This window comes from Rhincodon typus, chromosome 8, assembly GCF_021869965.1.
Source record: "Rhincodon typus isolate 14 chromosome 8, sRhiTyp1.1, whole genome shotgun sequence".
NCBI lineage: Eukaryota > Metazoa > Chordata > Chondrichthyes > Orectolobiformes > Rhincodontidae > Rhincodon > Rhincodon typus.
This window is the reverse complement of record NC_063339.1, coordinates 1,095,821-1,113,976: the sequence shown is the minus strand read 5'-3', so window position 1 is coordinate 1,113,976 and position 18,156 is coordinate 1,095,821. Positions and strand designations below refer to the sequence as shown.

At 46.6% G+C, this 18,156-nt stretch overlaps 1 protein-coding gene across 4 annotated transcripts in view; it reads right to left on the bottom strand.

The window, feature by feature from the left end:
- Positions 1–18,156, bottom strand: part of LOC109913373 (G patch domain-containing protein 2-like) — a 22,530-nt gene that overhangs the window by 3,488 nt on the left and 886 nt on the right. The window contains exons 2-8 of one of the 4 annotated variants that reach the window (XM_048600357.1): positions 12,724–12,782; positions 5,383–5,559; positions 5,128–5,207; positions 3,388–3,458; positions 2,879–2,954; positions 855–940; positions 388–473 (exon numbers count right to left, since the gene is read on the bottom strand). In XM_048600357.1, coding sequence (XP_048456314.1) covers positions 388–473; positions 855–940; positions 2,879–2,954; positions 3,388–3,458; positions 5,128–5,207; positions 5,383–5,559; positions 12,724–12,782 — 635 coding nt within the window. The remainder of the gene's footprint in view (positions 1–387; positions 474–854; positions 941–2,878; positions 2,955–3,387; positions 3,459–5,127; positions 5,208–5,382; positions 5,560–12,723; positions 12,783–18,156) is intronic. The other 3 variants (XM_048600358.1, XM_048600359.1, XM_048600360.1) reach the window with 3 other exon arrangements.

The following is an 18,156-nucleotide window of genomic DNA, read 5'->3' as shown; positions in this document are numbered from 1 at the left end:
CTCCCCATAGCCCTGTATCAATCCCCAAACTAATCCCACTGCCCCTCCCTCTCCCCGCAGCCCTGTATCAATCCCCAAACTAATCCCACTGCCCCCTCCCTCCCCGTAGCCCTGTATCCATCCCCAGACTAATCCCACTGCCCCCTCCCTCCCCATAGCCCTGTATCGATCCCCAGACTAATCCCACTGCCCAGCTCACTCCGCATAGCCCTGTATGGATCCCCAAACTAATCCCACTGCCCCGCTCTCCCTGTCCGCGAGGCCTGTATTAATCTCTGCCTCGAAGTGTGGTGCATGGATCTAGCTGCAGTGATAACTGGAACCAGGAAGCTATTGAGCTCCGTTGCGGGTGATCTGAGGATAGTGTGTTTTTCGAGGAGTCATTACCTGTGGGAGGACTGGCAACAGTTGCTGTTTTCCTCCTCCTCTTCACATCACCAGTGCATAATGAGCCAAGGTGCACACTAGTCTGCCTGCAAAGGTCGAGAGCAGAGTTCCTCAATTAACTGGTTCCACAGTGACCACGTTGAAACTGTTTAACACACAGCACTATATTGTAACAACAGAACACCATGAGGTGGGGCATGTGGTGACATATAGACACCACGCAAGACCTGGGAAGGTGCATGGGTCCCTTCAACAATCCAGCACCACCTCCGATCAGTTTCTGCTGATTTCCCCTCTCTCTCTAACTCAGGGATCAGTGCTCGGTGATCAGGAGCAGGAACCCTGGCTGATTTTCCCTCTCTCTAATACAGGGATCACTGGACAGTGATCAGGAGCAGGTCATAATGAGAATCAGTCTGTTTAAACCACTGTGCTCTGGGAAGCTGTGGCCCTGGGATAACACTCACCTGGATTTGTTCTGAAGCGTGGAGCATCTCCGGTGAGAACTGTCAGTCAGAACCTCCAGCGGATATAGAGGCACCAAAGGGTTAAACTACAAAGCAATGAGACAATGACGCACCTGTTATAGTAAGACCTGACTGAAGGGTCACTTACATTCACTCAGCGGGAGCTGCTTGGGGAAGCTCGGCTGTAAAAGGGGAACCAGAAAATCCCATCACCTCGGGGAGCAGTCCCACAGTGACGCGACATATCACACACCCAGCAACCCCCACCCCGACTCCCCCATCCCCACTGCAATATCCACCCCCTACCCCCAGTTATAAGAAGGATCCTCAGCAGACAGTTGCTGCTCAGGGTCAAGTACTGCACTCTGTTACGCCATTTCTTTTACCATGAATGGGAGGGGAGGTCAATCATAACCTCCCAAACATTATATTGGAATACTCTATAACCTGGGACTGGGCAACAAGGGAGTGATCTCACCCAGCTGTGAGACCAAAGGGTTTGATCAGGTCAATAGAAAGAAACAAGTTTCTGCTGCAGTTGGAATGGGAATGCAGGACCCCTGCCTCCTGCTCCTGTGTATTGGAGATGGCTCAGAGCAGGTTTACTGGAATGGTCCCTGGAATGAGTGGGTTCCTTTATGAGGAAAGGTTGGACAGACCGGGTTTGCTTACACTGGAGTGTGGAGGTGAGGGGTGACTGGATTGAAGTGTCTAAGATCCTGAATGGTTTCGATAAGGTGGATGTGTGAAAGGATGGTCCTTCCTGTGGGTCAGTCCAGAACTAGGGGGCAGTGGTTAAAATGAGGGGCTGCCCTTTCAGGACAGAGACGAGGAGAGTGTTTTCACTCAGAGGGTCATGTGGCTTTGGAACTCTCAGCGTCAGGTGGTGGTGGGGGACAGGGTCACTATGTTTTTCAGACGGATGGAGATCAATTCTTATTCAGTCGGGGATGAAGGGTCATCAAGGGGAAGGTGCAAATGTGAAATTCAAAATTCAAACAGATCAGCCCTGACCTTACTGAATTGGGGAGCAGATCGAGGGGCTGAATGGCTTACTTCTGCTCCTCCTTCATATATTCATTTATTCCACAGAATATTACCTTTCTATATAATCCTTCCTGCTTTCACCAAGCTTTTTCCCCAAGACAGTTGTTGCATTTTGGTAGGGAAAATCAGGGCAGGACTTATACAGTTAATGGGAAGTTCCTGGGGAGTATTGGGGTGCAGGTTCATAGTCCCTTGAAGATGGAGCCCCCGGTAGACAGGGCAGTGAAGAAGCCATTTGGTACGCTTGCCTTTATTGGTCAGTGCATCGAATGTAGGGGTTGGGAGGTCATGTTGCGGCTGTACAGGACATTGCTTAGCCCACTATTGGAATACCGTGTGCATTTCTGGTCTCCCTGATGTAGGAAGGATGTTGTGAAATTTGACAGTGTTCAGAAAAGATTTATAAAGATGTTGCCAGGGTTGGAGTGTTTGAGTTATAGGGAGAGGCTGAATAAGCTGGGGCTATTTTCCCCAGAGCGTCGGAGGCTGAGGGGTGACCCTACAGAGGTTTATAAGATCATGAAAGGCATGTATAGGGTAAATAGCCAAGGTAGGCTAGGGTAGGGGAGTCCAAAACTAGAGGGGATAGGTTTAAGGTGAGAGGGAAAAGATTTAAAAGGGATCTGAGGGGCAGCTTTTTCACACAGAGGGTGGTGCGTGTATGGAATGAGCTGCCAGAGGCAGTGGTGGAGGCTGGTACAATTACAATCTTTACAAGGCATCTGGATGGGTACATGAATGAAAAGGGTTTGGAGGGATAGGAGCAAAATGCTGGCAAATGGGACTAGATTAATTTAGGATATCTGATCGGCATGGGCGAATTGGGCGGCAGGGTCTGTTTCTACGCTGTACATCTCTATGATTCAAATATTTCTTTGTCAAACATACAACAGCTTAGAATCCAACCAGAAATTCAACAACTGAAGAAGTGGGTGTGTGTTTAGGGCGAGCAGGTGTAATGTATAGTGTTCACTTACTCCGCGCAAGGGTTGAAGGCGGTTCAGTACACTCCACTCTCGGCACTGACCTCTCACACAGAAGTTTCTCCGTAATCTACAACAAGGAAGAGAATTGTATAAACACACTGTGATCTGTGCAGTGGTCAGAAGAATGCACACAGCTCTTTCGCTGCCAGACTGACATCCAGGCTCCCTTCCCAATGGAAACAGGGAAATTTGGGCCAGAGACCGGTCCAGGCACAGGGAAAGACCTGCCAGCTCCAGAGAGAATCTGCGCGAGTGCTAACCTCAGGCCTCAGCAATGAGGTCAGTCCAGTTCACCATGACCGTGGCTAAACGGAACAGTATTCCCAATTCCACCAGCTTCAGGAGCTAAAGGGAAAGCGAGATGGGGTACAGCTGTGTCAGCCTTGACAGGAACTTTACAAACACAGCAGCTTCGAGGCTCAGGGTTTATACCTCAGTATTCAGTTTCCAACAACCAATCAGTATAAAAGCTCCGTAAATGACTGAATATGGTCACTTACTCCTTCTGATAGGGGTCCTGTCCAAAGTGACTCACTCGTTCATTTGGGATCACACCTACAGGTCCCTCCTGCTGGAACAGACACAGACACAAACACAAATTACTTCACAGAAGCAGCCTCACAGATGGAGGGAGGCACGGTGGCTCAGTGGTTAGCATCACTGCCTCACAGCACCAGGAACTCAGGTTCAATCCCACCTTCAGGTGACTGTCTGTGTGGAGTTTACACATTCTCCCCGTGTCTGTGTGGGTTTCCTCCAGGTGCTCCGGTTTCCTCCCACAGTCCAAACATATGGTTAGTTACGTTGGCAATGGGTAATGCAGGGTTATAGGGATGGGGTAGTGGGCTGGGTCTGGGTGGGATGCTCTTTGGAGGGTTGGTGCAGCCTTGACGGGCTGAATGGCCTCTTTCCACACTGTATGGATTCTATGATTCTAAGCAAGCAGTCATCTACTTAGTCCCAATCTCCAGCTCTTTTCCTAATTCCTATTGTACAGTTTTGCTCACTACCTCTAGGAGTTAGTACAGGGCCCAGAGATAGTAGGAACTGCCGATGCTGGAGTCTGAGATAACAAGGCGTGGAGCTGGAGGAACACAGCAGGCCAGGCAGCATCAGAGGAGCGGGCAAGTTGGTGTTTCGGGTCGGGACCCTTCTTCAGAACTTATGACCTGATAAAGGTTGTAAACTCAAAACATAACTTTCCTGCTCCTCTGATGCTGCCTGGCCTGCTGTGTTCCTCCAGCTCCACACCCTAGCACAGGGCTCAGCCTGTGAAATTAAACAATTGTGACTGAAAGCATCAATTCAGATCCCCTCTCTCCCCCTTCCATCCAGGTTTTCCTGCCCTGTCTCTATTGTCTGCACTCCACACTCCTTCATCCATCTCTGTCTCTCTGTCTCTCTCTCTCTCTCTTTCCGTTCTCTATCAGTCCTCTCCCACACTCTCTCTACTTCCTTTCTCCAGCCCCATTCCCCAATCGCTTTCTGCTATCCCCCTCCCTCTTGTCTATCTTCCAACCCTCTGCCTTTCCTTTTTTTCCTGTCCCTCTCCTTCCTATATATTGATTGGGGGATCTTATTGTGTGCTATTCTATTACAACAATGACCTGGCTGAGGTTGAGAGACGAGATGAACAAAAGCGGAGTTTGTTAGGGTTAGTACAGAGCGTGTTAAAATAATAGCTATAAAATCCATCCCACAGTTAATTGTTGATTTGTGAAATGAAACATTCTGTCAATCAGTTTGGAGATTACCCACAGACACAACTCACTGGAACTAAACAGAAGCTGTTGCTAATAACCCACCATCGACACGCTAACTGTTTACATTTCAATTATTCCTGATTACCCACAAAGAGAGGAGTTTGTCTCCACTCATTCATTCAGCAGGCTCGGTATTTATCAGCTCGATCAAACAGGCCAGAGCTCCCAGCTCCCAGCTCCCAGCTCCCGGCCCCTGATAACTGACTCAGGGTTGGAGGGGGTGCGTTTGGGGGAGGGAGAAGAGGAGTGGTGGGAGCAGACAGCTGGAGAGAGAGATGGCGAGGCAGACAAGAAAGGGGAGGATGTTCCACCCAGTGGAACCCACTGCGACACACAGAGCCAGACAGGCCGAGTGTATTATAGACTTCTGAAGGCCCAGGCAGAGCTGGTGACAAACCAGGTAACACCCTGGCGACTGACTGTGCACCATCCCTCCCACCCCAAACGAGTGTGAGCTCTCTGCACCAATACCGTTACCTTGCCTGTCAAACATCTTCGGCCTTTACGAATACACCGAGCTGCAATGCCTGGGAGACGGTTCAAGCGAGCATGGTAACCTGAGGAAGCACAAAACCAGATGGGCATCAGCTCGTGAACATAGTAAAACCAAGTGCTACACACTCCACGGTATGGCTGTGGGCACCAGGCGAGAATGCTCTGGGCTGGTGAGTGTTAGTGGTACAACATGCTCAGGCTTTGGGTCCGATTTCCTGTTTGAGGCTCCACTCTCACCTCTCTGTGCTGGGCGACTGGGCAGAAGGAACGGGGGTGAGCCATACTGTCCTACACCCTGGCCCTCGCCTGCCAGTGGTGCTCGGAGTTGTGGGTCACAGCGAGTGAGCAGTTTGGGGATACGGAATCCTTGTTCACATTCGCCCTCGTAGAACCAGTCACTTTGTTCATCATCACCTGTGGACAGATAGTATAGGCAGTTGTCAACGCTCACCCCGGTGTACAGACAAAACCCCTCACCAGCTGTCTCAAACAGCAATGGCACCAGGGGCAGGACTGAACTCTCATCTACACAAAGTGTGTTGTACAGAACTCCATTCTACCAGAAAAAAAAACTAACTTGTATTTCTGAGATAGTAGGAACTGCAGATGCTGGAAAATCTGAGATAACAAGGTGAGAGCTGGATGAACACAGCAGGCCAAGCAGCATCATAGGAGCAGGAAAGCTGACGTTTCGGGTCTGGATCCTTCTTCAGAAATGTATTTCTGTCTTGCCTTTTATAACCTCAGGATTTCCCAAAATGCTTTACATCCAATGACTGTTTGATTTTAAAGCACATAGACTGCAATGGCTCAAGGAGGCAGCTAACCATCACCTTAATGGGCAACTAGGGACGGGCAATAAATGCTGGGCCCACCCAGTGGCACCCATGTAAAAATAAGGAGAGGCTAAAATAGTTCATCTGGTCATAATGTGTTTCTCAGAGCTTACTGTGTGTAAATTGGTTGCCTACATTCACTCCTGCCAGCAGTGATGCCAGCACACTAAGATTGGTAGAGTAGCAGATAGTGAAGGGGACTGCCGGAGAATGCAGCAGAACATAGATAGATTGGAGAGTTGGGCGGAGAAATGGCAGATGGAGTTCAATCCAGGCAAATGCGAGGTGATGCATTTTGGAAGATCCAATTCAAGAGTGAACTATATGGTAAATGGAAAAGCCCTGGGGAAAATTGATGCACAGAGAGATCTGGGTGTTCATGTCCATTGTACCCTGAAGGTGGCAACGCAGGTGGATAGAGTGGTCAAGAAGGCATACAGCACGCTTTCATTCATCAGACGGGGTATTGAGTACAAGAGTTGGCAGGTCATGTTACAGTTGTATAGGACTTTGGTTCGACCACATTTGGAATACTGTGTACAGTTCTGGTCGCCACATTACCAAAAGGATGTGGATGCTTTGGAGAGGGTGCAGAGGAGGTTCACCAGGATGTTGCCTGGTATGGAGGGCACTAGCTATGAAAAGAGGTTGAGTAGATTAGGATTATTTACATTAGAAAGACGGAGGTTGAGGGGGCACCTGATTGAGGTCTACAAAGTCATGAGAGGTATAGACAGGGTGGATAGCAAGAAGCTTTTTCCCAGAGTGGGGGACTCAATTACTAGGGGTCACGATTTCAAGGTCAGAGGGGAAAAGTTTAAGGGAGATATGCGTGGAAAGTTCTTTATGCAGAGGGTGGTGGGTGCCTGGAATGCGTTGCCAGCGGAGGTGGTAGAGGCGGGCACGATAGCATCATTTAAGATGTATCTAGACAGATACATGAATGGGCAGAGAGCAGAGGGATACAGATCCTTGCAAAATAGGCGACAGGTTTAGATAGAGGATCTGGATTGGCGCAGGCTTGGAGGGCCGAAGGGCCTGTTCCTGTGCTGTAATTTTCTTTGTTCTTTGTTCTGTGTTCTTTTGTCATTCTCTCTTCGCTGATGCTGGTCTGGCCAATTGAGCATTCCCTACAATTTCAGGACTTTTTCCCCCAGGTTTCTGTAACAGCAGAGCTTTGCTGTTGTTACAATAGTGAAGACACAGCACCTCACAACATAAGAACATTGCAATTAGGCAGAAGAGACGGCCACCTGGTCTATCAAACCTGCTCTGCCATTCTATTAGATCATGGCTCATCTTTTCATGGTCTCAGTTCCACTTACCCACCTGCTCACCATAACCTGTAATTCCTTTACTGTTCAACAAATAAGTCTGCCTTAAAAACATTCAACAAGGTAGCCTCATCTGCTGCACTGGGCAGGGAATTCCACAGATTCACAATCCTTTGGGTGAAGAAGTTCCTCCTCAACTCGGTCATAAATCTGCTCCCACTTATTTTGAGGCTAGGCCCCCTAGTTCTACTTTCACCCACTAGTGGAAACCACCTCCCTGCTTCTATCTTATCTATCGGGATGCCCTGAGACAATGAAAGGGAAACTGAAAGGAAAGTCTCCAACAATTTCTAAAGACAGAGAAGATTCAGAAAGACAGATCCTCACGATTCTCAAAAGTTAAATGGATTCAGAGACAGCTAGTTAAGTCTTTCCCGCAGACTCCAAGCAGAAAGACAGACTGACCCTCAGAGTCTAATCCCCCACCTTGGCCAGTCTTGTGCTTCCCTCATTGCCCCCAACCCCCATTCTGAATCAGAAGTCCCAAAGCACAGGACTGTCACTCACCTCATCTCGCAGCGCCGTAGACTTGCTCAGACAAAGTGTTCTGACAACTGTTAAATTTCTTGCCATTTCCAGAGCCAATGTGATTAGCAAACCTTTCACTCCTCATTAACTCAAACCGACAAGCTCACATTAACACAGACACACAGCTAACAAGAAACCGTGTCCAAACGTGCCAGGCTGCAGCTCTCTACCTTGTGGAAGCTCACCCAGTGAAACAGTTTAACCCAGGGCATAGAGACCGCAGGGCAGAAAGGGCACTGCCAAGGTTACTCAGACAATCAGTCAGTGACACACAGTCACTGCTCCCCGTGATTACAACTGGGAGATCAAGGGACACCCCCGGGGCAAAGCTCAGGAGAGCTCTTACCAAGCTATTGGTTCACTGTGTCAATATATTGTTTCCCATCAAACACTTCCAGGACAAGGTCAGCACAGAGTCATAGAGCAAAAACAGAAGTTGCTGGAAAAGCTCAGCAGGTCTGGCAGCATCTGTGGAGAGAAAATCAGAGTCAACATTTCGGGTCCTTCCTCAGAACAGACACTGGACCCAAAATGTTAACTCCAATTTTTTCTTCACAGATGCTGCCAGACCTGCTGAGCTTTTCCAGCAACTTCTGTTTTTGTTCCTGATTTACAGCATCCGCAGTTCTTTCGGATTTTACACAGTCATACAGGCCATTTGGTCCAACCAGTCCATGCCAAATATGTTCCCAAACTAAACTAGTCCCACTTGCTTGCACTTGGCCCATATCCCTCCAAACCTTTCCTATTCATGAACTTATACCAATGTTTCTTAAATGTTGTAACTGTAGCTGCATCACCACTTCCTGAGGAAGGTCATTCCACACACAAACCACTCTGTGTAAAACAAAATTGCCCCACATGTCCTTTTTAAATCTTTCTCCTCTCACCTTAAAAATATGTCCCCTAGTCTTGAAATCCTCCACCCTAGGGAAAAGACACCTACCATTCAACCTTCCCATGTCCCTCATGGTTTTAAAAATCTCTATAAGATTACCTCTCAATGTCCTACGCTCCAGTGAAAAAGTCCCAGTCTATCCAGCCTTTCTGTATAACTAGAACGTTCCATTCCCAGCAACATCCTGGTAAATCTCTTCTGAACTCGCTCCAGTTTAATAATATCCTTCCTATAGCAGGGTGACCAGACCTCCAGAAGAGGCCTCACCAACGTCCTGTACAACCTCAACATGACGTCCCAACTCCTACACTGAGCAATGAAGGCAAGTGTGCTAAATGTCTTCTTAATCACCCCGCCTACATGTGATGCAAACTTCAAAGAATTAATGTACCTGAACCTCTAGGTCTCTCTGTTCGACACCACCACCCAGGGCCCAGCCATTAACTACATAAGTCCTGCCCGTGTTGTTTTACCAAAATGCAATACCTCACATTTACCCAAATTAAACTCCATCTGCCACTCCTCAGCCTATTGGCCCCACTGATCAAGATCCGTTTGTAATCTTAGATAACCTTCTTCAATGTCCGCTTTGCTACCAATTTTAGTGTCATCCGCAAACTGACTAACCATGTGTTCAATATTCTAATCCAAATCATTTAAATAAATGACAAACAAAAGTGGACCCAGTACCGCTCCCTGATACGTGGTAAAGCTCCCTCTACACCGTCCCCATCAAACACTCCCAGGAAAGGGGCAGCATGGGGTTAGATACAGAGTAAAACTCCTTCTACACTATCACTATCAAACATTCCCAGGACACAGTCAGCAGTGGGTGGGGGGGTAAGTCTGTCCACTTCCACCCCATGATGCTGATCAATACCATGGGATCCTCAGACAATGTTTATTGTTTGATGGATGTTGAAAGATTCTTTCTGATTTGGAGGAGGAGGAGTCAGGGCTCAATGCTGTCAGTACAAAGTATTTGCCAGTCAATGGGGTTTTGTTTAAAAACCACCTATTGAGGCTGTTATGACACACGTCTGGAGCAGGTGGGCCTTGAACCCTTGCCTTCTGTCTCAGAGGTAAGGACACTACCACTGAACCACAAGACCTATGGTGGTGTGAATGCTGCACATAGTCCTCCCCCTACATTACTGCTTCTCACCCAATCAGCTTATCCTTCTCATTATTTCCTAATCAATCTCATCCAGCTTACTTTGGAATGAAAAATATTTGTCTCAAGCACTCCAGCTGTACAGCTCCTCATTCTCACTGCTATCTCTGAATGGAGTGGTTTCCTCTGAACTCTCAGAGGGACTGCTCAGGGACCATCTGTGTTGAGCATCTCACCCGCTCCTGATACCTTGTCAATCCCTTTCACAATCTTAAAGACCTCTATCAGGTCACACCTCAGCCTCTTCTCTTCTACAAAGAACTGCAGATGCTAAAAATCTGAAACTCAAGATGGAGAAACTTAGCAGATCTGGCAGCAACTGCACAGTGAGAAGCAGAGTTCACATGGAGTCCATAAACTTGTTAGGCTTCAGCTGGAGTACTGTGCACAGTTCTGGGTGCCACATTATCGGAAGGTCTGAACGCACTGGAGAGACTGCAGAAGCAGTTTACATGAATGGTCCCAGAGAAACTTCAGTGATGAGGATAGACTGAAGAAGTTGAGACTGTTCCCCTTGGAGAGAAGGAGGTCAAAAGGAGATCTGATAGAGGTTCACAAAATCGTAAGTGGGCTGGATGGAGTAGATCAGGAGAACCACTCCCACTTGGAAAAGGATGAAGAATCAGTGGAATTTGTTACCTGAAAGTGCGGTGGATGCTGGGACAGTGGGTAAATTTAAGGAAGAGTTAGACAGATTTTTAATGGGTAAGGGTTTGAAGGGTTATGGGAGGGAGGCAGGAAAATGGGGGTGGGCAAACCCTAATTCAGCCCCTATAGTTTATGAACAGAGGGCAGAGATTGAAAGTAATTTGCAAAAAAAAAAACGTGATGCGAGAAAAAAGCTTTTCCACCAGTTTTTTCACCCCAGCAGTTAGGGTTCAGAACGCACTGCTTGGAAATATGCTGCACGCAGAGGTTCAACTGGGCACTGAATGGTTAATTGGATAAAAATAATCCGCAAGGATATGGGGGAAAATCTGCAGATTGGCACTAGGTAATGAAACTCAGTTGAAGAGGCAGTGCAGACTCAATGGACAGAGTGGCCTCCTGTTACACCGAAACACTTCAGTGCCACTGTCAGAAAGGAGCTGCTGGGTAAGAGGGATCCATAGCACAGCCTCAGATTGAATTTGAGAATATTCCTGAACAGAGCCAGCTGCAGGGCATTCTGAAGCAGGAGGGTGAGCAGCCAGCAGTCGTGGTACATATTGGTACCAACACTACAGGTAACTAAACAAATGAGGTCCTGCAACACAAATTGAGAGAGTTAGACAGTAGATTAAAGAGGAGGACTTCCAAGGTTGTATAATTGTAATCTCTGGATTACTTCCAGTGTAAGAATAGGAAGAAATGTCACATAAACAAGTGGCTAAAGGATGGAGGGCCTTAGATTTTTGGATCATGGGGGGAGTTTCTGGGGTAGGTGGGACCCATACAAACTGGACAGCTTTCACCTGAGCCCGAATGGGTCCAATCTCCTTGCTGGGAGGTCGCTCGTGCTAGTGGGGAGGTTTAAACTAATGCGGCAGGGGATGGATGCATAGTAATGTAAAGTCAGGAGCAAGGGCTAATCAGATAGAGAAGGAATGCTAAGACAATTCATTAGGCAGAGAAGATATGGGTAGGCTAAGGCATTTAGGAGGACAAGAAAGTTGCATTTGTATCATTTTAATGCAAGGAGCCTGACTGGTAGGCGGATGAACTTGGAGCATTGATCAGCACACGGGAATATGACAATGTTGCAATCACTGCAACATGGGAGAAGGAATGGCAGCTCAACATTCCACGGTATTGAAGTTTCAGTCAGGATGGGGATCTTGTGCTCAGACATACAGCAATTCCAAAGAAGAGACAAGTTAAAACGTTAAGAGAAAGTAAGAACTGCTGATGCTGGAGTCTGAGATAACACAGTGTGGAGCTGGAGGAACACAGCAGGCCAGGTAGCATCAGAGGAGCAGGAAAGCTGACGTTTCTGAAGAAGGATCCTGCCCCGAAACGTTAACTTTCCTGCTCCTCTGATGCTGCCTGGCCTGCTGTGTTCCTTCAGCTCCACACTGTGTTATTTAAGTTAAAACGTTAACTCTGGTTCTCTCTCTGCAGATGCTGCCAGACCAGCTGTGTTACTCCAGCTCTTACTGTTTTATATCTCTCATACGCAGGAGCAGAATGATCAAGGAGAATACAGTTGGAGGGTAATGCTCTCAAGATTTAGATTCAAATCCCACCAAGGGACAGATGGTGAAACATAGATTCAATACATTCATGAAAGAATCCAAAACTAGTCTTAATGATGTGTGCACAAAATTACCATTGATTTGTCAGGAAAACTGATCTGGTTCACTAATTTCCTTTAAGGAAGGAAACTTCTGTCCTTGTCTGGTCTGTGACACCAGACACACAGTAATGTGTTTGACTCTTAAATGCCGTGTGGAAACACTGAGTAAGCTACTCAGTTTGAGGTCAAATGCAGGGCTTTCCACAGACAGCCACATCCCTAAAAGAATATGGGAAATAAAATCTGGAGGTCGTGAACAAAAGGCCTGCTGAAGCAGGCCAGCCATGATCTTACTGGATAGCACACAAGTTGGAGGGCTGAATGGCCTGTTTATATCTGTTACTGTCATAAACCTTTGCCACTGTTTCTTCAGAAAATGGTTTATGATACAAAGCGAGAATTATTTAGAGCTCTCAGGTCCTCTAACCAAGATTGTGGACAAGCTCAATGTACCTTCCCTGCTTTGTAATTCTGTCACGGTGGGGATGTACCAGAGTGTCTTACAAACTATTTGTGTGATTGAGAGCCTGTACCTTGCCGTCCTTCATCATTGGTGAAGAGCCCATCACTGCTGCAGACACTGCTCACATCGCTGGGAAACAAAAGGAGAAAAATTGGTGAGAATGGGATAGACCTAACTATCAACAACTAACTTCCCCCAGTGTCAAACTCACTGCAAACTGACCCCTCGCCCATCATCACCACCCCCAGCACTGCTGACCATTTTGAATGTTGCTTAGCCAATGTTCCCCCAAGTCCCAAACCCCCTCCCCACCTCCTCACTTCCAATAGGAATGACAGGGCTGTGATCGGGAGCAGGAAGACCAGTCAGTTCCACAATCCTCGCTCCAAAGAGTACAAAGGCTATCCCTGTCACTCCCAATGTCATCACCAAGGCTGCAGCTGACTCAGCTCAGAGACTGTAAAAGACACCTTGCCAGTCCCCATGGCTGACCCATTCAACTAACTGAGGAAGGAGGTTACAGGGATGGACACAGGAGGCGGGCACAGAGACAGAAGGTGTGAGAACAGAGTATGCAGAAACCATGTGCACCGATCTTTAAACACATCGATGGCTTAATGCACTGGAAACATCCACTCACTAATACCTACAACAACAAACTGCATTTAAAAGAATAAAAAAATGTCTCATAACTTCAAGGTGCCATGAAGTACTTCAGTCAGTGAAGTATTTTGTGAGTCTGCTCAATGTGTAGACCATAAGACCACAAGGCATAAGAAGTAGGCTATTCAGTCCATTGAGCCTCCTCTACCATTCAATAAGATCACTGTTGACCTGACGGGGCTGGGAACCAGAACAGCAGGTCAGCAAGTGGAGGGATTGAGGGGAAGGTAGACGTTAGGACCAATGAATCAGAAAGGAAGGACAAGCAGAGACACATAATGAACATGAAGACTCGACCAGGCTGAAGTGTGTTTATTTCAATACAAGGAGTATTATAGGTAAGGCAGATGAGCTTAGAGCCTGGATCAGAACATGGGACTATGATGTTGTGGCCATTAAAGAGGTTTGGTTGAGAGGGGGACAGGACTGATTGCTCAACGTTCCAGGGTTTCATTGTTTTAGACGAGATAGAGAGGAAGGTAAAAGAGGTGGAGGAGTTGCATTACTAATCAGGGAGAATGTCACATCTGCACTCAGAGAGAACATACTGTAGGGCTCATCCCCTGAGGCAAAATGGGTAGAGCTCAAAAATAAGATGGGTACAATCACTCTGATAGGATTATACTATAGGCCCCCACAACAGCCACCGAGAGACTGAGGAACAAATATGTCAGCAGATTACAGAAAGGTGCAATAAAAACAGAATTGTCATAGTGGGTGACTTTAACTTCCCCAATATTGACTGGGACTCCATTAGAGCAAGAGGCTTAAACAGGGCAGAATTTGTTAAGTGCATCCAAGAGGGCTTCTTGAAACAGTATGTGGATAGTCCAACTAGAGAAAGGGCCATATAGACCTTGTATAGGCTAACAAGCCTGGCCAGGTGACTGACCTTTCAGTGGGAGAGCATTTTGGAAACAGTGATCACAAACAAAGTTAAGATAGCTATGAATAAGAATAAGACAGGACCTTTTGGGAAGCTACTAAATTAGGGGAGGGCAAATTACAACAGTATTAGGAAGGAGCTATGGATTGTTCATTGGGAGGAGCTCTTATCAGGCAAGTCCACATTCGACAATTCAGAAGATTGAGGGGGGATCTTATAGAAACATATAAAATTATGAAGGGAATAGATAAGATAGAAGTAGAGAGGATGTTTCCACTGGCAGGTGAAGCTAGGACAAGAGGGCATAGCCTCAAGATTAGAGGGAGCAGATTTAGGACTGAATTGAGAAGGAATTTCTTCACCCAGAGGGTTGTTAATCTATGGAATTCCTTGCCCAGTGAAGTAGTTGATGCTACTTCAATAAACGTTTTTAAAAAAAAGGTAGATTTTTTTTGAACAATAAAGGAATTAAGGGATACGGTGAGAACGCGGGTAAGTGGATCTGAGTCCACGAAAAGATCAGCCATGATCTTACTGAATGGCGGAGTAGGCTCGAAGGGCCAGACGGCCTACTCCTGCTCCTAGTTCTTATGTTCTTATGACATGTGGGAACTGTTTAAAGACTTTTTGGGGAGAGTTCAAGACCGACATGTTCCAGTAAGGAGGAAGGACGAGGTTGGCAAGGTATGGGACTCTTGGATAACAAGGGAGGTTGTGAACTTAGTCAAAAGGGAAAAAACAACATATGTAAGGCTTAGGAAGCTAAAATTGCACAGGGCCCATGAGGAATATAAGGAAAGCAGGAAAGAACTCAACCAGGGAATTAGGAGAGAAAGAAGGGGCCATGAAATGACGTTGGCATGTAGGGTTAAAGAGAATCCCAATTTTATAGATACATTAAAAAGAATAACTAGGGAGAAGATAGGACTACTCAAGGATAAAGGAGGGAACTTCTGCTTGGAGGCAGAGAATGTGGGTGAGATCCTAAATGAGTACTTTGCATCGGTATTCACCCAGGAGAAGGATACGAAGGATAGTGAGATTCGTGTGGAGTATGCTAACATGCTCAGGCATTTGAAGATCAAGAAAGTAGTGGTGTTGGGTCTCTTGAAGAGCATTAAGGTGGATAAGTCTCCAGGGCCCGATGATATCTACCCCAGGTTTTTGAGAGAAACAAGAGAGGAGATTGCTGGGGCCTTGACCAAGATCCTTGTATCCTCGCTAGCCACTGGAAAGGTCCTGGAGGAGTGCGGAGTAGCTAATGTTGTTCCTCTGTTCAAGAAGGAAAATAGGGATAATCCAGGAAACTACAGACTGGTGAGTCTCACATTGGTGGTTGGGAAGCTGTTGGAGAGAATTCTTAGGGATAGGATTTACATACATTTGGAAAAGCATGGCCTAATTAGGGACAATCAGCGTGGCTTTGTGCCGGGCAGGTCATGTCTTATTAACTTGATGAAATTTTTTGAGGAGGTTATGAAGATGATCGATGAGGGTAGAGCAGTGGATGTTGTTTACATGGATTTTAGTAAGGCTATCGACAAGGTCCCTCCTGGTTGGCTCATCCAGAAGGTTAAGGTGAATGGGATCCACGGTGACTTGGCCACGTGGATTCAGAATTAGCTTGCCATAGTAGACAGAGGGTAGTGGTGGAACGATGTTTTTCAGGCTGGAGGTCGGTGACAAGTGATGTTCTGCAGGAATCCGTACTGGGATCTCTGCTGTTTGTGATATATATAAAGGACTAGGATGAAAGGGCAACTAGGGATGGGCAAGAAATGCTGGCCAGCCAGCGACACCCACATTCCACAAAATAAATGGAAAAAAACTGTAGATGGGTGGGTTAGTAAGCTTGCAAACAATACAAAGATTGGTAGAATTGTGGATAGTGTAGAAGGTTGTCAAAGGATACAGCAGGATGTAGATCAGTTGCAGATATGGGCAGAGAAATAGCAGATGGAGACAACAAGGTGCAGGGCTGGATGAACACAGCAGGCCAAGCAGCATCATAGGAGCAGAAAGGGTTAGATGGAGTTTAATCTGGGTAAGTGTCAGGTGCTGCACTTTGGGAGATCAAATGTTATGGAAAAGTGCACAGTTAATGGCAGGACCCTGAACAGCATAAATGTTCAGAGGGATCTTGGGGTTCAAGCCCATAGCTCCCTGAAAGTGTCCACAGAAGCAGATAAAGAAGGCATATGGCATGCTTGCCCTTATTGGTTGGGGAACTAAGTAGTCAGATGTCATGTTGCAGCTTTTTCAGACTTTGGTTAGGACACACCTAGACCACTGTATTCATTTCTGGTCGCTACATTCCAGGAAGGACGTAGAGGCTTTGGACAGGATGCTGCCTGGATTAGAGGGTATGAGCTATAAGGAGAGGCTAGAAAAACTCAGTTTGTTTCTCTGGAGTGGTGGAGACTGAGGGAAGACTTGATAGAAGTCTATAAAACTATGAGATGCATAGATAGGGTTGAGGGTCAGAATCTTTATCCCACAGTTGAAAAGTCTTAAACTAGGGGGCATGCATTTACCCCGTCAGTCTCAACTCCCTTCCTGATTAAAGAGCTATCTGTCTCAGCTTTGAATATATTTAATGACCTAGCTTAGATAGGCCTTGGTAGTGAGGAATTCCAGATTCACTACCCTCCGAGAAGAAATTCCTCCTCATCTCTGTCTGAAACGGGGGACCCCTTACTCTCAGACGATGCCCTCTGGTCCTAGACTTGCACACAAGGGGAAACAATCTTTCTGCATCTACCCAGTCAAGTCTCCTGAGAACCTTCAATAAGGTCGTCTCTCATTCTTCTAAACTCCAATGAGTACAGGCCCAAACTACTCAACCTCTCCTCATAAGGGGAGGCCATGGCCTAGTGGTATTATCACTGGACTGTTAATCCAGAGACCCAAATAACGTTCTGGGGACCAGGTTGAAATCCTGCCACGACAGATGGTGGAATTTGAATTCAATAACTATCTGGATTAAGAATCTAATGATGATCGTGTATCCATTGTCGATTGTCAGAAAAACCCATCTGGTTCACTAACATCCTTTAGTATCAGCCAAGTGAAACTTCTCTGGGCTGCCTCCAGCGCCAGTCTGTCTTTTCTTTGATAAGGGGCCCAAAACTGTACACAGTTTAAGGTTTTAGTGAAGATCTGTAGGTCAGGTTGTTGACTTGCTCACTGAGCTGGCTTGTTCTCGTTCAGACATTTTGTCACCATGCTAGGTAACATCATCACTTAGGCCTCCGATGAAGCAATGTTGTTCTACTCTGCTTGGAATTTATACTGTTTGGTCCGTTATGGTGAGTACTGTCATTTCCGGTCACATGTACCAAAATACAGTGAAAAGCTTTGTTTACAAGCGGTAAGGCAGATCACAGCAAGCAAGGATGTACAGATCAAAAAGACTTAGACAGAGGTGTATAGGTTACATTGCACAGGGCATGGGCTAGGTGAAATCAGAAGAACAAGAGTAATTTTTACAGATTTAGAATTTAAGTTTAAAAGTGTAGAAGGGTTATAAGATATAAGAACCGTTAGAGCTAGATCTGTAGGGAGCTCACAAGGAGTTGCAGTGTCTGTGCCATCTTGGATCCTACCCTCCAACACCACAGCTCTCACCTTCCTGAATAACCCAATACACAGGAAATTATCAAGCACCATTGGAGAATCCAACAGAGTACACCTACTGCTTGCTACCTCCTCAAAGAATTCTAGTAAATGTGTCAGGGCCGGATTTCCTTTTCTTGAGCCCACGCTGACTCTGCTTGATTGTATTATGTATTTCTAAATGCTCTGCTATTACATCCTTTATAATAAATTCTACTCGGAAATGTTTGAGTCTAAGGTTTTTGATCTCCCCACCCCCACACACCAAACCACCATCGCCACCAGACAGTATGGCGCTCCCTCAGCGCTGACCCTCCGACAGTGCGGCGCTCCCTCAGC